We start from the raw sequence: 25,558 nt of genomic DNA on the forward strand, positions 1-25,558 counted from the left end.
TGATCGGAGTAACCTTCTTTTTTTTCTTACTGGCCAGGAAGTTTATTTCACGGAAAGTAGTGAACATATATACACAAAACACATGCACACACATACAAAACTAGAAATCATTGAATATTTCACCCCCTTTCTTTTCAATGATCGTTTCGACTACAGCTTAAAGACACTGTGTAATGCACATACGCCCACTCATAACATATTTCTTTCCTAAAAAACAAACAACAAATAACCAATCAGATTCGAATAAGTTATAACACTTAATCTTTTTATTCGCTAATAAATAATTTTGAACAAATTAATTAAATAAGATAAATTCTGTTAAAATAGGGAAGATTTTCTTAGGTGTGCACATTTTTTTCGCACCTTTTTAATTGATAAATAATTTGGAATCTTCATCATAATTGTACAGCAATTTTAGTATCTTTTCTAGATTTCTGGACGATAAATCTTGATCACTACATTCATGTTACAATCGAACTCGATGACATTAACTACTTATATGCGTAATATATGTCATTGTCCAATAAATCAATGTAATTGTCTAAATTCATTACCTACATATATTGAACCATTAAATTCTATATCATCGGCTTATAAAAATGATCATGAAAATCTTCAACATCTTCCTCCTTCTCATCATCATCATTATTATCCATATGATAAGAAATCATATCAGTTACAATTGAAAATGAGACAAACATATACTACTGATATTAGTAATAGTCGTAGTAACGGTTGTGGTAGTGTTAGTAGTATTAGGAGTAGCAGTGATAGTAGTAGTAACAGTAGTAGTAGTAATAGTAGTAATACATGTTGTATATCATCTCCAAGTAATAAAATTAAAAACATTGATCCAATGGATTTAACAAATCCAATAAATTCTTCTAATGAAGAATTATTTCCAACATGTCGATTATTTCCATTAGATAAAATACAGAGAAAAGATTGTCAATATGAATCACTATTGGATCATACAAATGTACATTGTTGGAATGATTATCAACAAATTGATCAAATCTGTTCACAATCATCCACCTCTATATCAATATCACCAACATTATCATCATCATCTATACAGTCTACTGGAAAGATTAATCCATTTAGTTTATTCATACCATCATCAGTAAAAACAACATCTACATCTGTATTACCAATTTCTTCATTTCAATCTGAATCTAATGCACATTTATTAAGAGTATTGAATCATGAGTTGATTCCATGGTATAGTGATCATATTCATACAATTAATCAATATCATTCTACTATTAATAATCATAATAATTCAGATTGTACTTTACCTAATCATTTCACTGAAACAAATTGGTATCCAAATATGTTAACATTCAATGAACATTTGAATATATTCGGATGTAAACCATCGAATTTATCAAAAAATGACATAATGATTATGAATAAATCAAAAACTACAAATATTATTAGTAATTATACTACTACAGATACATCTAGTAGTACTACAACTGTTGATACTACTAATAGTAGTATAATGACAAATAATGATGGATTAGAAAAATATTGGTCAACGGAAGACATAATGTATAATCAATCATTAGAAATGAGTAAGTAAAAAATTGAGTTTAATATGGTTTTATTATACTGTATAGATAATGGTTGTTTGATTTGTAAGTAAAAATAACTGATTAAAACATTCTTAGGCGATAAATGAGCAATTTAGATTAATTGAATGAATAAAAGACTTCAAATAGTTGTGATATAACTTCACTGAATAGAATAGATCCCTCTAGCTGGATCGTGAATGAGCACTGCTGAGGAGTCCCACAATAGGATGAAACAGCCATCCAGTGCTTCCAGGTTTTCAATGGTGGTCTAGCATCAATCAGTTCATGATTTCAATCACTTTACTATAAAATCCTAATAACATAAGGAGCATATAGAGACTGTAGTATTTTTATAGTTGAAATTACGACCTGATTTTAGTTAGATCATCATTGAAAATATGAAAGCATTAGATGGCTGTTTCATCCTACTATGGGACTCCTCAAGAGTGTATATCCACGATCTTGCACACGAGACTCGAAGAAGGACTTTTAGTTTCCCACACGAACGTTTGATCTATAGACCACTCATTTCCATTCAATCTGTGATCTTGTGCATCCCTTTGTCCATTTCCTGAGGTTGATAGCTGTCTCACACCCAACACGGACTAAGCTCCACCGGCCATGGTTTCTCACAAAAACTCCAGTAATTACATATTGAGTCTGAGTGACTCATGCTACTTCTTTCCACCCTCTCATGTCTATCTGCCCAATTAGAACAAAGAAAAATCAGTCAGTTTATCTTATATATTTTGTCTTAAAAGTTATATGATAATACTCATCAATTACAAGAGGATAACATTACTGAAATCGCAATTTTTGCATAACTAGGTAACTAAGTAATGGGTATATAGTGAACTATTTATAATTTATGAACGGTAAAAAATATCGTCGATTAATGAATGTCAAATAGATGTTCATTCTAGTATGATACTATTTATTAATCCATATTTAACATGTTAGGTAGTTGGATATAGTGGGGAAAAAACACTTGACAGAGGTTTCGAACCAGTTGGCACTCATAAGTATACCTGCTGTTTTGAGAAAGTCAGTACTCCTGATTAAACTCAAACCAATGTCATACATTTTTACAATCTGAAATGTTACCACCGAGGTATACCGGCTGCTACAAGCAATATATATATATTGCCCAGCCAATAATATTAAAATTTACTGTATGGAAGAGAACAACGAAAATGAATCGGTGTTATGAAATACATACAACATCAATATACATTTCAGTTCGATTATCCTAAATTATATTTAATATAATTTATTAATTAATTAAAGGTTTATTTAATTCGTCTTAACCCAAACTTTAAATGTGAAAGTTAATTATACTACTTAGATGTTCAAACTAGACGTATTTTACAATCGAAATCTATGAATCATTAAATCCCGACGTGCAACATCCACAAACTGGAAAATGATGAATTCTGATTGACGAGAACAGAATGATCTACTGATCAACAGAGATCTTTTATATTGTAGGTAGTAGTTAAGTCTGGAATGCGCATTTCATTTTATCTGAGATTCATCAGTTAAATGCATTTGCATCACAGTCTTGGTGAGAAGAAGTACATTCAAATTAGTTAAAAACTGCTAAAGAATACTTGTCATTTTCTGTTTCTATGTATGAGAATAATCATCGTTTTTTTCCAATGTTCAATAAGAATGAAATATTTATCATTTTCGAACATTTTTTGTGCTTATTTAGCGTGTATAGTAGTATATGTAGAAAAGTGTAATATTCACTGAAGACTTTATTTTAATCAATAAAAGTTATCTACGTATGCCTTCTGTGAACAGGCTACTATAGTGTATCCCAACTTAGAGAATGAAAAAAGTAATTAAATTGAAAGTTAAAGCCTAAAATGACATCCCTAGTGAACATTATCTACTTATATGCGACATCCACTAACGAAATGAATGTAAAAACGCTAGGCGTTGCATACATATCAAACATTGAAAAGTAGATGCGCTAGAAATGCACACAGCTTCACTCCTTCATTTGATTACAATTCTTAGTTAGTACTTTTTTCAGCCACAATTCTCTAGATCATAAATGCTCGACTTTTTTTTCTATCATTAAAGATGTTTTATATTAGTGTCTAACTAGTTAGTTGATATTTAAATATATATATTAGGAAGCTAGATCTAGTCAGTAGGAAACTCTGGACATATATTTCATTTTAGTGGGCAATTCTCATCTACTTGTACCTGTAACTGATGCTCCTTGTAGGACTGGAATCCACCTTATCCAATTTCACAGTCCGAGATATTATCATTGGGTTAAGGTATTTAGATTAATGAACCACTTAATTCTAACTAAGGTAATGTTTGTCTAGCCCTTATTAGTAATTAGATTTTACCGTTTGCATCCAGCCACTAAATATCAAAAAACATTAAGTTATGTTGTGCTCTCTTTTATCATGTGGGACAGACATTGATGATGTCGTCTAGAACGATAACGAAAGTTTCGGAGTCAAATACACTTAATCCAAATGACAAAACGCAGCCGAAACATATGTCTGGGCTAGGAATCTTTTTCGCCATTTCAACATCAATACTCAGTACGTATGATTTCTACTAACCAAGATTAGTGATCACATTCCATCTGGATCAATAGATTTTGATTATTACTAAAATAGTAGAAAAGCATGAAATTGATCACTAAATGGTGACGTGTTAATTTACGTTTGAATGTTACTACTATTTTGGTGTTGTAAAGACTATTAAATTCGAAGTTCAAAATTCTTGACTGATTTAGTTTAAACAACCATTTCAATTCAGCTGTTTCGTCCCAGTTTTGGTTTTTTCAGAATACCTAACCCACAACAACATCAGGAGTTGAATCTGGGAACTTCTTAACTTTCGGATCAATCAGTTGTAATCCAATAGTTCCCATTTCCAACTGAATACTGAGTTTTGTTCCTCCTTCGTTACAAAGGAATTTTCTTAAGTATTCACCCATTCAACCTTTTTCATCAAGTTAAATAGATCTGATGGGTTTTGTGGATATTATAGTAATTTCAATGGTTAATATCATGAGTCAGTTGAAGCTAGACCACCATGGAAAACCTGGGAGCTGGATCGTGAATGAGCGCTGCTGAGGAGTCCCACAATAGGACGAAACGGCCGTCCAGTGCTTCCAGGTTTTCCATGGTGGTCTAGCTTCAACTGACTCATGATCTTAACCATTGAAGTTAAATAGATCTATTAGATTAAAGAAAGGCTACGAAATGAATTAGAAAGTTGTTAAATTTTATAGTTCAGGTTTGTTATTGTTCGATGTACTGCCCCTCATATCAACAGGAAATATCACAATTTAATTGTGATTGATTTAGAATGAGGTATCATGTTTCCAAGTTTAACGAAGATAGTAATCAGGGTTGTGTACTTATCTGAGTTATATAATTGTAATAAACAAGTGATTACTGTATTTTGGATCTGCATTCCCATAGCTGTTGATACTAAGGACCACAACTTGTCACTCTCTATTGTTATATGTGAATCCTGAGTAGAACACCTGAAAACTGTATTTATGTTACAAGTTTTTGTTAGTTTGGCAACCGAATCCAGTAGGCAAGTTTTTTCAAAACTTTCTTCTTTCTGTTTTATTTTAAGGAAATCCACAGATCAAATCAATACCGAGTCCATGTTCTGTAATAGCATCCTCATCATCATCACCAATCGTACTAACATCATCAGCATTGACAACCCCAACATCAACACTGCATTGCACTAAAATATTGAATCAATCCATTTTATATAATAATAGTAACAATAATAAGAAACCAATTAGTAATCGTAATCGTAATCGTTCACATACTGGGGAATTTAAAACAAATGAATTCAATAATCCTATCATACAACAATTTGTAAATTCTAAGAAATCCAGATATGCTACTGATAGTAGTACTACTAATCATTTAAGTAATATTCATCATAATAAACATATATCACATCAACAGTTTATTGATGATAATCTTAATAATAGTTCGCTTATCGATGATGGACTTAAATCAGCATATATTGAACATGTTACATTCAATAAAACTCAAGGTCAGGAACAAATGTTAAACAGCGAAATAAACCGAAGATCAAATATTAGCAGAAACGATAATATTAATGATACAACTGATGATGAATATGATGAAGATGATGATATCGCCAATGATGGAGATTGTTTAATGACAGACAAAACAAACGTATCATGTAATTTTCATAAAATTCTCAATAATAATAGTAATAATAAACCACGAAAAGAACGTACTGCATTTACTAAACATCAGATTTGTGAATTAGAAAAAGAATTTACTACTCATAGTTATTTAACAAGATTACGACGATATGAAATAGCTGTAGCGTTGAATTTAACTGAAAGACAAGTAAGTCTGAAAGAGTTTTTGACTCACAGTTCATTGATATTGATGCATTGAACATTTGTTCAACCTGTTTCTAGTTTACGTTACTGATTGATCATATTCAAACAACTAATGAAAATCAGGAGGCACTAAAAGGTCGTCTCATCCTAGTACATGAACCTCTATCAGTGCACATCTGCCACCCCAACAGGGACCAAACTCAAAGCCTTTGGTTTCGTAGTAGACATTTAATCTGTATTCATGCATTTATATCATTATTAGTAGGGATTTGAATTATTCTTATGTTAACATTCAGAACTGAGACTTATCATCGTTTATTGACATATCTGGTTCCTGAACGGATAGCCTTTGATCATAAGTTTTAGTAAAATCAAAGTCTGGTTCACAGTAAACAAGTTAGTGACCATCCGGAATAATTCTATCAGTGAACAAACCAATGGGTGTTTGGAGCAAAAGGCACCGGGTTTGAGTCTCGATGTTAATACAAGGAGATGAGTACGTCCAATTAATGAGTTCAAGATGAAAGGAAACACACATTCTGAATTATACTGTCAGTCGCAATCCATCTGCTGTATATCTAATCATATTTTTAGGTATTGTATGATGAAGTTAGTCATATATCTGTTTCTAAGTTGCACAATCGAGATTTAAACTTTAAGTATATATTTGAGTGATTTGTTCAATAAACAAACGAACTGGAGAAACAAGGTGAAACTTTCTGGAAATATCTGAAATGTTAAAAGGTGATTACGAAGATAATACATTGAAAAATGGAACAAACGTTTCTGCGAGGGCAGTGAAGGCTTTGAAGATGGTATGAGGTAAAGATGTGTTTAGTATCCTATACTTCTCGATTACTAATCCACGGTTTCAATTATCTTAGTGAAATAAATTTAAGATCATTTGGGGGCGTCGAAAAACCCTATCAAAACACCTAACATCTCAGTAAAGTACACGTGATGTCGAATCAACAACTAGACTGGTAACTAAAATACAGTTTCGTCAATAGAATTCGATCAACACACTAAAAACTAGATAAGTATGATATCGATCACACTAGTCAGTAATCAATTAATTTTTACCACTAAAATAAAAAGACCAGTGTAGCAGCAGTCTTAGCACTAATAAGTCTGAACATACACAAAGGGAAAAGCAAGATTCTTCGATACAACACAGCATGCACCAATCAAATCACACTTGACGGAGACGATTTGGAAGATGTAAAAACATTTACATATATGGGCAGCATCATTGATGAACACGGTGGATTTGATGCAGATGTGAAGGCGCCGATCGGCAAAGTAAGAACAGCATATCTACAACTGAAACACATCTGCAATTCAAAACAACTATCTGTGCACCAACACCAATATCAGAATTTCCAATACAAATGTCAAGACAGTTCCACTTTACGAGGTGGAAACCTGGAGAACTACGAAAGTCATCATCCAGAAGAAATAAGTGTTCATTAACAGTTGCCTACTCAGAATACTTCAGATCCGTTGACCGGACACTACACTATCAGCAACAACCTACTGTGTGAGAGAACAGATCGGATTCCAGTGTAGGAAGAAATCAGGAAGAAGTGTTGGAAGTGAATAGGACACACATTGAGGAAAGCACCCACATGTGTCACAAGTCAAGCCGTCAATCGGAATCCTCGAAACCAAAGGAGAAGAAGAAGAAGAAGACCAAAGAACACATTACGTCGAGAAATGGAGATAGATATGAGAAGAATGAATAGCAATTGAATAGAACTGTAAAGGAATGCACATGATAGAGTGGGTTAGAGAATACTGGTCGGCGACCTATACTCCATTGGGGTAACAGACGTAAGTAAAATAAAACTATCAGAGGAAATATTGATAAAACAAGACACAACAGATCTGATTTTCAATTATCACTATGATTATTATTGAAACTAGAAGGAATTCAGTTGCTTATTTAAATTTTGAAAAAAATAATATGTATTTCATTCATTGTTTGAATGAAATGAACAATAACAGGTGCAAAGCTATACAGATCACTGTGTACAAACATGTGCCTTCCTTTTGTGTGTATTACTTTTCGATTAATCATAATCATAATGATACTCAATATATGAATACCCACCCCGAAAACTAATATTGGACTGTATTGCCATGGTATTCATGTTTACTAAGATCATTAACATTATATGTACATTTGTACTATTCTACAACAATCGTTACTGTAGAATTCTGATGACTATGTCTACAATTTTACTTCATAGACAACAACAACAACTACTACTACTGATCATATTAGTAATCATTATTATTATGAATATGATATAGTAGTCATAGTAAATAGAGTTGAGACCTATTAGAAATATAGAGATTTGTAGATGTGTATTTGTGTGTATAAGTATAAATCAAACAAAAAATAAATGAATATCTTTTCTTTATTATCATCGGTAGAGTGATAGTTTTGTTTAGTGTTGTGGATAGTGTGAAATAAATCATTTGAGAATTATTATAATTATTATTATTACCGGATTTACCAATTCCCACATGTTCATTTATACACTGTATTTTTAGATAGAAAGGAATTGAATGTACTATATTGTATTTGCTCACTTACATGCGTACATACACACACACACGCATATACACCCTGACAAGGATTAATTACACATATATAAATACAGACAGACTGTAGAAGGGTGAGGGTAATATAATGCATAATTTACAAAGAATTCAAGTGATTTTCATAATTTTAGAAATGGCACATATATCGTCACTCTAGTTGTGCATCACGTATTTATTAATGGTGTAGTATAGTTGCCAAGTCAAATGTTGACCTATAGTTAATAATATTTTTATGTCAGATACATCATAAGTTTAGTTACTGGAATACATGCATTCATACACACATACAACAATATTTATACTTATGTCTACTGAATATCTATGCCTACAAAAATGGAAGATTTCTTTTCCTTTTTTGTTTATCCTAAACTGATCCTAAGAGAATATCAAATCATTTAGTCACCCTGATATAAACACACACATACACAGAGACAGATTTGAATTAAACATTGTCAATACGTTTAATGTTTCTCAGGTTGAATTGTTTTTCCCCATTTTATAATTCTAGAATTTCAAATGTGCAACATTGCAGGATAGTAGAGTGAGAGTGAGAGAGAGAGGCGGAGATATGAGGTAGTCTACAATAAATATTTCAACACAGAAACTAACCCACAAAATGGATCATAGGGTTTATGTATGGGGTATTTTTTTATGTGAATCTATAAAAAGACACTCATAGTAAGAGATATTTTCTGTTGTCAAGTTTACAATTTAATTATGACAATTGTGTGTGTGTTTATGTAGATCTGTACAGATCTCACGTTAATTCATGTTAAACTGTGTCTGAAAATAGGAAAACAACACATAAATATTGTTAAGATCACGAATATAATTAGTTGTACATAGTCTGTACAATATAATTTAACAGAAGTTTATTTGATCTCTCTTAGTGACCAAAAATGTAGAAGATAGATAGGTAAGTAGGTGTTCAGTTAATTGGGTGTTCGGAAAAAAACAGAACTTACATAGTTATTCATAAAATAATTAATTGATACTTATCAAGTATATCAGAAGGGTTTTGTGGATATTATAGTAATTCCAGTAGTTGAGATTACTATAATATCCACAAAAACCTTTCTGATATGAATCAACATATGCTCACTAGTGACTGGTTTCAAGAGGCATTTCCTGGAGTTCTGGTGAGAAGCAGTGATCAGTGGAGTTCAGCCGGGTCGGTTGTGAGATTATAACTCACTTAAGACAATGGTGGATTTGTGGCTGAATTTCGTGGATTGGCTGAAGTTAGGAATTAACACCGTTGATTGGCTGCAGGCTCAGTGGTCTAGAAGTTAGGCGCTCTCGCGCGAGACTGACAGGTCTTGTGTTGGAATCTCGCAAAGTGGAGTCGTGGATGCGCACCGCTGAGGTGTCCCATAATATAAAGAAATGGCCGTCCAGTACTTCCAATTTTTCCATGATGGTCTAGCTTCAACTGACTCATGATCTCAACCATTGAAATTACTTATCAAACAGTTGATTTATGACGATTGAAATTACTGTATTTGAAATCTGATATAGTCTGGGATGTATACCATTAAGAAGGGATAAACTAGGAGAAAACACTTGTTTAATGTTTCACGAACTTCCAGTATATATGAACACTTACCTATCATTTTGCTATTCTGATTCAATAAATGAGAATGTAGGGATTTGTGTAGTCATTTAACTAAATCAACAAAATACTGAAACAAATTTACTAAATTTTTCAGTTAGTATTGTAAGAGATTTACATGATTGGAGAATTGAAGTTGAAGTGTCTTAAATTCTGCCATTAAGTCATAGAGTACTATTAACTGAATTGCATCATCGATGTTATGAGTAGATAGCAATTGAATGATAAGATATTTTACATGTTATTTATTGTGATTATTTATTTCCTGGAGTTCTAATGAAAAGCAGTGACCAGTGGAGTTCAACCAGGTCTGTTTTGAGATAATAACTAATTGAAGACAATGATGGATGGATGTGTCGCTCAATTTCGTGGATTAGTTGAAGTTAAACGTTAACATCATTGGATACCAACCGGCTCAGTAGTTTAGTGGTTAAGTGCACTCGCGCAAGACTGATAGGTACTGGGTTCGAATCTCGTGAGGCTGAATCGTGGATGCGCATTGTTGAGGTGTCCCATAATGTAACGAACTGGCCGTCTAGTGCTTTCAGGTTTTTTACGGTGGTCTAGTTTCAATCAACTCATGGTCTCAACCAATGATATTACTATAATATCCACAAAAATCCTTTTGATATAAATAAAGATTCACTAAACTTCACTTAATGGAAGTAATTTTATTTCTTTAAGGGATTACAAAATAATGATAATTGTAATATGGTAATAATAATAATAATAATAATTCACATTTGTTTAGTCTCATTTTTTTTATAGAAATATTTCTTTCTTGTTGCTAACCCTGTTTTTTTTTATTGACTTGTCAGTTCACGTGTCAATAAATCAATAAACTTGATAACAGATTGGGTTGGGTTTTGTTTTTTTAAATTTTATCTCATATAAACAAGAAATCAATCAAATAGAACAAATAATGAAACTGTCTATGAAAATACCATGGAATAGTTCATTCAGTTGTTTGTTTTTAGAGGGATAAGTATAAAATAGTTTGACAAAATAGGATTAAGATCTATTTTGGTAGGATATCAATCAATGTTAATCTTTGTGTGATTCTTTTGACACACATATGTTTCTATCTATTCAATGGTTATTACGAGGATATATATACATATCAATTCGTTTAGTCTGCCAATTTGTAACATTATGATTGAAAAAGTATAGTTGATAAGGTAAAATTAAATCCAAAATATAAAACAATAACAACAACAACAACAACCTATAAATAACACTGTGATCAAATGGATATTTGTTACTAACATAAACACTAACTTTAAAAAAAAATTCATTCAGCAGGAATAAAGTTGGCGAGACTATAATTTATGGATGAACCAATCAGATTTATGATAACAGGTCATGGATTTTGGTGCGAAATTCATTCACTCATTCGTCCAAATATCGTCTTGGCATTATAGCTGATATCGGTCTGTGATATGAACCCTAAATCGAATTCCTAACCCTAACCATCAACTGTAAACCATAATTCTTATTTTTCAAACTGTTTTATAACCGTCATTTAGCCCTTATAGTCTCATTATAGAGTTTTCTGATTATAAATCAAATATAGAAAATAGGTAATCACATTGTTATTTGTCGGACTGAATAGGTGGAAATAGTGTTTTAGTATTGAGAATAAGGAAAAACAATGTCTTTATGATAATTCCCTAGCATAAATGGGAATTTATTACAAGTGCATGAGTCTATCTATCTACTTGTCTATCAGATAAATTAATTTAAATTTAGCTTACTCACATAGCATCTGGAACGTATATATTATCAGAAAGAGTTTTTGTGGATATTATAGTAATTTAATTGTTGAGTTCATGAGTCAATTGAAGCTATACCACAATGGAAAACCTGAAAGTACTGGACAGTCGTTTCTTCCTGGTATGGGACTCCTCGGCAGTGAGCACCCACGATCTTGCACCACGGGATCTGAACCTAGGACCTATCAGTCTCGCGCGAGAGCGCTTAACCACTAGACCATTGAGCCGGTCAGCATCCAACGGTGTTAATGTCTAATTTCAACCAATCCACGAAATTGAGCGACACATCATTATATGTCTATCTAAATAGTTTATTGTGATCAATTTTAATATTTTTTTAGGACAAAACAATAATGATATTAACTAGCTAGAGACTTAGAGATAGATTTATCTACTAGTCGATTACTTATCACGATGAAGCATCTTCAGTTCTGAAAGAACAAATGATTCTTATGAGATATGAATACATTTTAATCAGTTTTACGTTATGAAACGTTACCATTAAACTCTAACCAATTAACACCAAGTTAACACCAAGTTATTTAACCTAATGACCACATTGTAATTTGATCTGCAGTACACTGAGTACTTAGTAAACATATCACTAATTACTATTTATTGATCAATTAATGTAAACTATCTGTCAATTTAAATTCACTTGGTGTTGTTTTACTTGTATCTTCCGATTGTTATTCAGGACTGTAATTGATCAGTCTATTGTTGGCAATATATGCATCCTGTGTGAATTGCTTCGATATAGCTCCAACTCACAAGCTTTATAAGCAAAAATGGATAGTGGCTAGCAGTGGAATCCAGGACGCGGATTTCGTCCTATTTGGGACTAGTCAGCTGGATGTAACCACTATCCATCTCACTCAATCTATTATATATTGTGAATTTAAGGTTCAAAATCTACACATTAATCCATAATTTATAATATCGAGACACCTGATGTTTGTTGAGGACTGTATATTGTTGTGTACTCTCAAAATTAGATAAAATAGTTATTCAATACTGCGTTGCTATCGATTAACGAACCATTTAACATTCTATATGCTATGATTAGAAAGGATTTAAATTATCATATTGTTTGTAATTTTGACTGAACTTCTATCAATCTTAGTCGATTATGTGTAATACATGCCAACCGCCTTCATATAATCACTTTTTATTACACGTTTTAATGAAATAGACGGGTTGTGTTCAGCGGTAGACCCTAGAATTCACTTTTTCAGTCAAGATAATCAATGAGATAATCTGAATTCTTTCTAATAGTGTTATAAATATCATACCTGTTACACAAGTTAGTGGCTCTTCAGACTCTGTAGGTCAACGGGTAACGTTTTGGGAGCTTTAAGCTGAAGATACTGAATTAGAATCTCGATATGAATATCAATAGAGAGATCCAGATACATTCATCTATAATGAGTATAAAATAGGATGAAACACGCATCTTGATCTACATTGTAAGCCGGAAATCCACTTTTTATCTTATTTTATATAATCGAAAATGCTTTTCCAGTTAAATAAAAATAATTACTGCAAAACTGCGTTTACATACCAAATTACTATTACTACTAATAATAATACTATTACTAATCTATAATTTCTCACTCTTTTAATTATTAGGTCAAAGTTTGGTTTCAAAATCGACGAATGAAATTTAAACGAATGAGAAGTAAGTACAAAACACAATGAGCTTTTGACAACGTCCATGTTCCTTTCTTTAACTTCACATTTTTTGTTCTGTCTAAACAAACCTTATTTATTTGAACATATAAAAATTGGTACAAACAGGCACCAAATATATATACACACCACACAAAGCATTCGATTTGTGTGAGGGCTCGGATACTGCTCGGGTACCAAAACCGAAATAGGTGGTTTCCTCAGAGGGCCACACATGGAGCCTTTGACCTGACGGTACAATCCACAACGCAGTGGAGCAACGTATGGAGATGCAGTCACATGATAGCCAGTCACCAACGATTGGTGAATACATCATTTGTTCCTTCAGGATTCTGCCGTCAACCCATGTGCACGATTGGTTTGGAATGAGGGTTTTCCAACTCCCCTAGATGGATTCTCCATATCCACCAATCCGGTTAAATTGCCGGACATTCTCTTTCCATCCTCTCAATTTCGTAAACAACAGAAATGACGCGAGGAGGCAGTGAGTAGGATTTCCGTGGTAGTGGTTGTATGTGCGTGTCCATTTGAGAGCATTTGGAGTGGGAGGACTAACTCTCCTCACCCTCAGCCGTTCCAGTGCATTTAGGGGCCCTGGTTTATATGTGACATTAAAAGTGACCGTATTCAGTAATGAAAACCTTGACTCTAATCCCTAAGCTTAACTTCTAACTCTAACTCATAATCCCGATTCTTCACATTAATTTATAACCGTTAGCTGTGGTGAGAAGTAACCAGTGGAGTAAAAAATTTGTTACCAGTAGAAATGAATCATCATCGGGCAACTTCGTGAATTGATTATAGTTATAAATGCGTACAAGTAGGTGTCAAACCAGTTCAGTATGAAATCTGAAGATGAACTAATAAACGTTCATTCCATTTCTATGAAAATTAATTTAACTTAAACGGAATTTCTCAATTTTATAAATCTTCGATAGTCAAATACCGAAAAATTTGGAGCCAGAGATGGTCAACAACATACCCTACTCAATATGATTTTCGTACTGGCTAGCATTCATCATCAAGATCTACATATAATTCCTAAGTTATTTGAATCTGCGTTATCTAGCATCACAATCTGACACTTTACTATTAAGCTATTCATGCCACAATTGACCTGTATGACAGAGACTGATTGATCATCGACTAGTGATCAGGTTAATGTTTGCTAGTTAGTGCTTAGTGTGTTGATTGAAGTCTATGAATAATGTTGCAGTGTAGTCGGTAGTCTAAAAGACTACCCAGTATATGCACTATATTTCGATGTTGAGAAAAAGAAATACAGACTCTTTTCAACCCATGCCTGGCTACTTATTTACTTAATAATACTATTGGAGCATAAACCATAGAGATCAAATTCGATTACTCAAAACATAATATTTCTTCATCATTAGCCTATATAAACGTTCTCAATTCCTATCTATTAATGTAATGAAATATATACCATTCAAGAATTCATTAATGTAGTGAGAACACAACACTTTTTCAATGTAAAATCACGTCTACTCATGATAATGAAAAGAACAATTATGAAATTAAAGATTTGATATTGACCCATTTTAGACATGCACACCATTGAATACCGGCTTAGTGATCTAAAGGTTAAGCTTTCTTGTCTAAGACAGGTTTTGTGTTTGATCCCAGTTTCAAGATCATGGACAGTACAAACGAAAGTTGAATACTTTCATTTGTTCAACGTTGTCTAACTTAGATCAGTTCGTGATACCAATAAATTTAAACAATTGCCCCAACCCTATACTTAGAATTTTTCTGTCATTATTATTAAATTTTGAACGAGATCATGAACCGATTTATGTTAGACTTGGTACATTGGTCTAGAGGTCAAGGGTTCGCGCACGAGACCAAAGGCTCCGGGTTCGAATCTCGTGAGGCTGGATCGTGGGTGCACACTGCTGAGGAGTCCCAAAATAGGACAGAACAGTCGTCCAGTGCTTCCAAGTTTTCAATAATGGTCTAACATTAATCGGTTTATGATCTCAATCAAAAACTTAATAATCTTCACAACCCTATACCGATTATTAAATTTTGTTTAAAATGATGTTTCAGTTGTTCCAAAATTTAAATTTTAGGTAACAGTGTTTCTAAAGATGAAACCTATTCACTTCAACTACCATATGATGATGACTTATGTTCAAGTATGCAACAAATTTGTTAAACATTTAGAATAATTCAAAGTTCATAATGATAATGGTATATTGTATGAGTGATAGAAGCCAATTGTATTATTCTATGAATAGTTTCAACAAGAGAAAATAAAAACTTTTTATTTCTACAGAACTATAACAATTGACTTTTGTGTTGTAATTTTTTTGTCCAACCCCCCCCTTCATCTGTCATTCTTTCATACATTCTCATTTATTTTTCACTTTCATAGAATGTGTATAAGTTTGTTCATGAATCATCGATCTTTATTGTAATTTCTCTAACAGTTACAATTGTGTTTTATAACCTCAATCAACTTGTAGAATGTATAAATACTTTTTCTCCGCAAATTGTTCTTCTTAATATAAACAAAATCAACCGGGTCAGTTGTGAGATAGTAGCTCACTAATGACAATGGTGGATGTGTCGCTCAATTTCGTGGATTAGTTGAAGTTAGGCACTAACAGCGTTGAATACCGGCCGGCTTAGTGATTTAGTGGTTAAGCACTCTCGCGCGAGACTGATTAGTCCTGGATTCGAATCCCGTAGTGCAGGATGGTGGATGCGCACTGTTGAGGAGCATCAAAATAGGACGAAATGGCCGTCTAGTGATTCCAGGTTTTCTATGGTGTTCTTGCTTCAATTGATTCATGACCTCAACTATTGAAAATCATGAAAGGCAATACATATATTACGTTTAACAACCGTTCGATATGAATATAGATACACACGCTTTCTATACGTTTGGTCAAAATACTATACATATGAAGGCTGTAGTGAGTAAGGAAATTCAATAGTCAAAACAAAAAACGCACAACATATTTACAGATCATAGGTGTATATATAATTATCCTTCTGGTTCAGACAATGACATATAGTCATAACCGGCTTCACTCAATAAAATGCCTTGTTTATCATCTCTTTACCTATCATTTGGCTTTGAGGCAGTAAATGAGCACAAATGCTTAATATGTTTGAATTCTCTCAGGCTATCAACATGTTCAGAAACGACGATAATGATCATATTCATGAAACGAACATAATTCACTGATATGATTTCTGATTGTAATACTGGATAATCTGGATTTGAACTACACAGAAAACATCAGTTCCCTTAAGATTTTCAGTATGTATTCATAATCAGTGGTAAGTATGATCAAACATGGATAAAATTGAGCAGTTTATTCAGATTGAACCCTCAGATTGAGCTGACAAAGCAAGACTACTTCAATAGATAACGATTGTTACTTATAACTTCCTCATACCATTATTTTATAACTCCACCCAACTAACTCTTCAGCGAATTTATGGATGAATGATTCGTAAGCAATGAAGAATTTTCTATCAAAGTATTAATGGCTATGCAAAAGATTTAGAAAAAAATCTTTTAGTTTTAATATATTTTCACCCAGACAAATGAGATTATGTAACGATAGTTTAATAATGTTCAAATGGGAAAACTGATGATAGACTTTCTAAAATCACAATACTTTAAACAGATTTCATTACCCATTTATTCTATCTCTTCTCTAACGAACACTCATCGACAGCATTCATAACCAAATACCAATCTAATATATATATATTTATTGGTTATTATCGTATTATAAACACAAGAATATAGTTTAAAGATGATGTCTAACTTAATCATACTTAGTTTGGTGAAGGACTTCTTTTTTATTCTGTAGATAGAATACAATTATGTAATCTTGGGACCTAAGAAAAATAATCTGTACAGTATGTAGACTGATTAAAATTCAAAGACAAAATAGTTTCAATCATTACAAATTAAATTCAACATGTTAGATAGAATAGTGTTATGGTAAGTGGTAACTAGAAAACGGATGATGTAGTTTTAAAGTAATAGTTATAACAAGGAAGATTCAAGAAACGTATCACATAACTTATCATTTGGGTATATAAAGTAATTGTAAGCATGATTAATCAAAAGGTGATAGAATTGATTAGCATATAATGTAAATAACAATGGATGCATTTGACACGGAACGCTCTTATTATAATTATCTAAGTTAGACATTAACACCGTTGGATGCCTACTGGCTCGATGGTCTAATGGTCAAGCGTTCGCACGCGAGACCGATAGGTCCTGGGTTCGAATCTCCTGAGGCTAGATCGTGGATGCGCACTGTTGAGGAGTCTCAAAATAGGACGAAATGGCCGTCTAGTGCTTCCAGGTTTTCCATGATGGTTTAGCTTCAATTAACTCATGATCTTGTTAAGTGCTCAGTTAAAACTACCTATATTTAGTTGCTAAGATGTTTGAAATCATTACACATACCTGTTATTGAATTACACAATAAATACGATATGATATGGAAGTTAAATAGAAAGAAATATCTGCTCCTGTAGTGGAATGTTTCTGAAAAGGCTAATACTTGTGCAGCGTACTTAATTTGATTTTTAAAAAATAGTCCAAAACGTTTGTACAGACTCCTGAAGTCTTCTATTTTTTATTGTTGAAATCCAAAATGTTATGACCAAAGACAATATATAGTGAATGAAATCGCTTCTGAAATCACTTAAGTATAAACACAATCTGTTATCTTAACATACTTTTCATTTCACATCTCATGTCTCTTACACAATAATGCAAACACCTACTTTGAACTTTGTTAACGTTGATTGGATGACCTATTCAGTCAGTACACAGTGAACCGAAGAACCATGTACCTATTTATATTCGATAATTTTGATGTTTGATTATATTTCCTTAAAAAAACTTGAACCAGATTGCCAGGCGAAAAGTTTGATTTACTTCAAATTCATTCGCTGAGACTTTACAAATACGTTCTTCCTCTTTAATTCCTCATAGATACCTTATGTTTCATAAATATTTGGTTAACAAAATGTCAAAAGTTAATAAACATGGAAAGATTAAGGAACAAAAATTATGGGTTATAGATCTTTTCAAAGTAACTCAAAATTTACTTATAGTTGGAATCAATGGAGTAATTGCATAAGTATTCAATCATATGAAACTATAAAACTCGAGTCATGCAGTACTCAAGCCCCAAAATACCCTGATACGGTCGAGGGTGGGGAGAGTTAGTCCTCCCACTCCAAATGCTCTCAAATGGACACGCACATACAACCACTACCACGGAAATCCTACTCACTGCCTCCTCGCGTCATTTCTGTTGTTTACGAAATTGAGAGGATGGAAAGAGAATGTCCGGCAATTTAACCGGATTGGTGGATATGGAGAATCCATCTAGGGGAGTTGGAAAACCCTCATTCCAAACCAATCGTGCACATGGGTTGACGGCAGAATCCTGAAGGAACAAATGATGTATTCACCAATCGTTGGTGACTGGCTATCATGTGACTGCATCTCCATACGTTGCTCCACTGCGTTGTGGATTGTACCGTCAGGTCAAAGGCTCCATGTGTGGCCCTCTGAGGAAACCACCTATTTCGGTTTTGGTACCCGAGCAGTATCCGAGCCCTCACACAAATCGAATGCTTTGTGTGGTGTGTATATATATTTGGTGCCTGTTTGTACCAATGTTCATGTGTTCAAATAAATAAATAAATAAACAGCACAAAATATTTCAACAGGTTTCTTTTTCTTATTTTTTGATCGATCATAATGACAAATATCGAGTGGTCGCCAGTCAAATGTTAGCAGTTCAGGAATTGACTTCTGAATAATAATGCCAACTACCACGATACCTCTAATTGTATTTTTTTGTAACTCATACGGTGAAAATTTGTAAACTTTCCACAAACGCGTCTGAATAGGTTATGTGATTAAGAGACTCAATGATGTATTAAAACGAACGGAGAACAAATAACTTGTTAAAATATCTAGATGCTAGGAACAGGTAGCTCAGATATTCAAGCAAGCTGTTAAAATTACAACTACATGATAATGAATAAGGAATATACTTGATCTACATTGTATTTTGCTTCCGATAGATGCTTTTGATTGGGTCATATATATGTCAAATGTTCCTGAGATCATTTATCCAATTACTATTCTTTGATAATTTAACTTCACAAGTACTACCCATTAACGCATCTCTACAAATTATCACGAATAGGTAAATTGTATGGAGTTCATTAAAATTAACCCACTTCACGTAAATCACACATATTATAAACAAACAAAACTAAATAAATCATTCATTTTTGTACACAAGTCATAGTTTGTATGATCAACATACTGACTATGTCTACTATTCTATACTGACAAAAATTTTTCATCAATTATATTACTGTATTTTGTTTACCTAATCGACAAGACATGGAAATTTGTAATTTTTTAAACTTCCAATTATAAAATAAAAGATCGAATGAGTGAAACACAATTACTGGAACAAATAAACAGAACATTCTTAACTCGAGATTCTTGAATATATTTTGATGGAGTTTTGTTCTTTAAGCTGGTTGGTTTAGTCATGTTATCTGATGCCAGCTCAGAGAACAAAACTCCATCAAAATCATCTATCTGAGCTACAAATCTTCTCCATCATTGTTAAGTTTAGTATGAAGATGAATTTAAACCGAGTAACACGATTGATTTTCAGACAGTTATTTATCAATTGGAAAACAGTTATATAAACGGATAAGTTTATGAGAAAGAAAACAATAATATTATAGAATACATATAATCATTTTATGATTCATGGATTTATGGAAGTCTTCTACTGGTTGTTCTTTCTGTACAATGAAAGAAACTATAACATGGGTTCATGTATATGGATATCCGTCTTCTAGAACTCTTATAACAACCCTAATAGAATTTTAAGTCTTTAAATTGTTATCTGCTGATCTTCTGAGTTTGGATAATGATGTGTGGGCAAGAAAGATAATGATTGGTTGTCTGCTTAATCAAGACATGTAGATAGTCTGACAGGTGTCAGATGAATTATGCATTCCCCTATCTTTATTATCATATTATTATTATTATTATTATTATTGATTGTTTATTGTTGTTGGATTGTTGTCGGTTTTTTGGTGTGGAAATATATTTACGTTATGGTCAGGCTAATCACATGTTCTCGATCTGAGTTGTGTTGACATCCTGTAGAATAGACACTAGGAGGGAATCTAGTTTAGATATTCGTCTAAGGTAAGTTAACGTCCCATACGTGTAAAAGTGGAAACCCAACCGTTATAACAGATAGTCACTAACTTACTAATTGGTAGCCAGTGTGAATATTAACATAGGGGTTCAGGTACATCCAACTAACGAGTCCAAAATAGGACGAAACATTAGTTATAAATTCCAATATAAACCAAATGATAAAACTTGTGACATAACACTATATTGAAACAATACGTTCTTAAGGGGCATATAACAACATAGACTAATCTATTGTAGTCATGATTATCAACAATGGGAAATTACAAACTTTTAACAAATTTTATTCCAAGATATATGTTACAAAACTGTCAATTATTGATCATAACAATCATAGTGACAATTATATCCCAATGAAATCATATTAGATCATAGAAACTACAATTCATCTATATATTTAAATTGAATGTCACACATTCCTAGATACACTTGCATATACATCACATGAAATGAGTTCATTCAAAAAAAAAAAATTCAAACGAAAAGTGTTTATTTCCCAGTTTAATTTTCATATTTCATATGCATATTGTTTCTGAGGTTACATACATATATTGATTTATTTACATTTTTTCCTAATTTTCTATCAAGAAAATTTTTCCAAAATTTCACATGTTTAAAATAATTATGATAAAATGAATTAAGTGAAATCTTAGAAACCATAAAGCACACGTGACTTAAAGAGACTAATTAAAAAAAGGTAATTATTATAAATATGTAGCTTTAGATCTCTCACTGTCCCCCCTCTCTCTATACTCCCCCCCACATATATATATTTATATATATTCGTTGTTCAAATCTTAGTACCAATTAAAATTGACAACTGTATGATTGATAATGGTAAAACAAGTATCTGCTTTTAATGATGTGCTATTTTCTAAATATAATTAGGTAATAATTAAGTGAAATTTTTAATTGTCTATATAGTAACTAAAATTATGGTAATTATCAGTATAGGATTATGAAGATTATTAAGTTTTTAATTGAGATAATAAACCGATTGATGTTAGACCATTATTGAAAACTTGGAAGCACTGGACGACCGTTTTGTCCTATTTTGGAACTCCTCAGTATTAAGCATCCTTGATTCAGCCTCACGAGATTCGAACCCGGGACCTCTAGACCACTGAGCCGGTCGACATTCAAGAGTGTTCATGTATAATCTCAATCAATCCCGAGGGCGGGACCGTGGATGCACACTACTGAGTACTGGACGAAACGGTCGTCCAGTGCTTCCAGGTTTTCAATGGTGATGTAACATCAATCGGTTCATGATGTCAATAAAATCATGGTGTTTAATTACAAATCGTTGATTGGATTTTTATCAGTCAAGTTAGGTTTTTTTAGTTTTCTAAATATTTGACTATTGAACTGAATAATAAACTCACTAGGTAAGTTGTATTCGTTACAAACTGATCACAATGAGGTATCATTAAATTTAAAAGATTAGTTTGTCCGAATATTGGATATCTCAACGGTATGCACTTCCAGACCTTCAGATTTCGAGGCCAACCTATAACCATTAAGATCATTGGCTCAGTGTTCAATGTTACAATATCAGCTTCAGTCGACTTGTGTGGTGATGCTATCAGTGAAAACCGTTTCACTCATGACATGATACCTCAAATGAGACAAATCTATGATGAATACATCTTTCAAGTAAAAACGATCTCTACCGAATTTCTTAAACTAAATGTTTCGGTATCTTGATCTTTGAGTGACCGAAAGAACTTGATGCGATCATCAATGAGCACTGGTATGGAGACCAGAATAAAAAGCAAACTAATTCAATAGTTGAATTCATGTGTCAATTAAAGCTAGACTACCATGGAAAACCTCGAAGCACTGGACGGCCGTTTCGTCCTAGTATGGAACTCCCCATCATCGGAGATTTCATTACTGATCACAATATGATATCAAGGTAACTATAATTTGTTACAAAAAAATCATAAGTTGACATCAGCAGGAGAAGCATTGAGAACTTAGGAAACATTGAGCAGTTTCCTGTTTTATATTATTCCATAACTATTCAGATATTTCCAATTACAGCTTCAGGACTGTCAATTGTTGAGATAAATGTGACACTATTCAGATATCAAATTAAAATTCACTTGTTTATGATATTAATTCCAGTCAAATGATAATACTGCATAACGGTCATCTAATGCTGTGAACTATTTCTATCTCACAATCAACATGGTTGGAAATATAGAAATAAATTAATGGTGTTAGCTTCTTTGATGATTGAAAACTAGAACTAAAAAGCTTAACATAATTTGGATTTTGTTTTGTTTTTTTAAAATAAAATGAGTTTGTTAGCCGAATAGATCCTAAGCTGATACCTGTAGAATACAGAGCTATTATCAGCTAATGCTTGTAAGATCACTGGAGAGTAACGACGGTTGTTGTATTATCTACTGTTCTAACTATGGTACACATAGTGGAACGATTTGAAATCCACGATGAAGCACTTAGCTGTAAATCGAGTAACTAAACTGTAACATTTTTAACTGATGAAGTTGTGTAGAGTATAAAGTAGCGGATCATTCCATTCAGGATTACAAGTACTCAAATAGTATGAAATCTTTTCAGTAGGACGTTGTGTTAAATATTTGAAACCACAATGTCACAAAACAAAATACAGTGTGATGTAAAATCACTAGGATTAGTAACCATATTTCAATTTGAACGACGGCATTCAATCACCCCGAAGTCCTAAACGATATTAAATTATAGTTCTGATGAGAATAAAAGACCTCGGCGAATTTTCTTGAACTTATATTACCCCACTGGTCCTTTCTATTATCTAACTGATTAGTCATGCTTTCATTTTGCTGCTTTTGTTATATGCCCTAAAGCTATAGCTGTCACTATGTAGATCAAGTTGTTATACTACAACTCTGAGTCCTTGAAATGTCATGCTCTTCCTGGATTCATTGCTTTTATTTTCACTTGTATAAAAGATTAATATTGAAGTGTTGTCAAGAATATGCGTTGAGCTTTCTAGGATGCATAGATCCAGCTCATATTAGGAAACATCTTCCGACTGTACACAATTCAAAATAATCGTAAGCTGTTTCAAAATAAAAAATATGTTTTTGATATCCCATCTCTCAGTGTATTAATGCCTACAGTTATATGGTACAATAGTTTTTTGAAGGTTTACCGAATTCCAAATTACACCATTCAGTGCACATACGTATACTTACATACAGATATACTGTAACGGAAAAAGCAGACTTGCATAAGTATAGACATAATGTATGTTTATTCATATAGTATGGTTAGAATCTTTCACTTCGTCTAAGGTCCCATTCAGTTTATAATTATGATAGCAGTAATAATAATATAGACAAATTAGTCAATTATGGAGTATCACTGAAATCACGAACTGGCCTAAGTCAGACAGTCATTGAAGATCATAAAACACTGGACAGACATTTCTAGATAGTATGAGACTTCTTAGCTGTGTATCCAAGATTCCATCAAGGGTCGGACTCAAGACCTCATAGTCTAGAGGCAAACGATTAACCTTTAAACTAATCAGTCAATATCCAATGGCTTACTTGTCAAACTTCAATTAATTCGTGATATTGCCAAATCGTAATTTATTGTCTTTGATAGGTAACTAACTGCCTCACGCCTGATATAATTAAATTAATTTCAAGAGGTAATCACCAAAGTTCTAGTGAGGAGTAGAGTTCAACTGTACCAAGTATGAGATGATCGAGTATTAATAAATAACTGATGAATGAAATAGGAAAACTGACAGACTCGTTCGAAGTAAAGACCGGTGTCAAGCAAGGTTGCTTATTCTCATCCTTTCTATTTCTCATGGTGATCGACTGGATCATGAAGACAACAACATCTGAGGGGAAGCATGGGATACAGTGGACAGGTAGGATGCAGCTGGACGATCTAGAATTCAGATATGATCTGGCTCTTCTATCGCACACGCAACAACAAATTCAGGAGAAGACGACCAGTGTAGCAGCAGTCTTAGCACTAATAAGTCTGAACATACACATAAGGAAAAGCAATATTCTCCGATACAACACAGCATGCACCAATCAAATCACACTTGACAGAGAAGATTTGGAAGATGCAAAAACATTTACATATATGGGCAGCATCATCGATGAACACAGTGGATCTGATGCAGATGTGAAGGCGCCGATCGGCAAAGCAAGAACAGCATATATACAACTGAAACACATCTGCAATTCAAAACAACTATCTGTGCACCAACACCAATATCAGAATTTCCAATACAAATGTCAAGACAGTTCCACTTTACGAGGTGGAAACCTGGAGAACTACGAAAGTCATCATCCAGAAGAAATAAGTGTTCATTAACAGTTGCCTACTCAGAATACTTCGGATCCGTTGACCGGACACTACACTATCAGCAACAACCTACTGTGTGAGAGAACAGATCGGATTCCAGTGTAGGAAGAAATCAGGAAGAAGTGTTGGAAGTGAATAGGACACACATTGAGGAAAGCACCCACATGTGTCACAAGTCAAGCCGTCAATCGGAATCCTCGAAACCAAAGGAGAAGAAGAAGAAGAAGACCAAAGAACACATTACGTCGAGAAATGGAGACAGATATGAGAAGAATGAATAACAATTGAATAGAACTGTAA

General features: G+C 33.1%; 1 protein-coding gene across 1 annotated transcript; it reads left to right on the top strand.

Annotated features, from left to right (window-relative positions):
• Window positions 1-463: 463 nt before the first annotated feature.
• On the top strand, window positions 464-6,636 carry MEOX2 (Homeobox protein MOX-2; the record flags this gene model as incomplete). Its single annotated transcript, XM_051218944.1, has 3 exons — window positions 464-1,577; window positions 5,202-5,965; window positions 6,556-6,636. 3 exons carry the CDS (start codon window positions 464-466, stop codon window positions 6,634-6,636), a joined length of 1,959 nt encoding a protein of 652 aa, XP_051068791.1.
• Window positions 6,637-25,558: the final 18,922 nt, after the last annotated feature.

The sequence above is a fragment of the Schistosoma haematobium genome, chromosome 3 (genome assembly GCF_000699445.3).
Source record: "Schistosoma haematobium chromosome 3, whole genome shotgun sequence".
In the NCBI taxonomy this organism is placed as follows: Eukaryota; Metazoa; Platyhelminthes; class Trematoda; order Strigeidida; family Schistosomatidae; genus Schistosoma; species Schistosoma haematobium.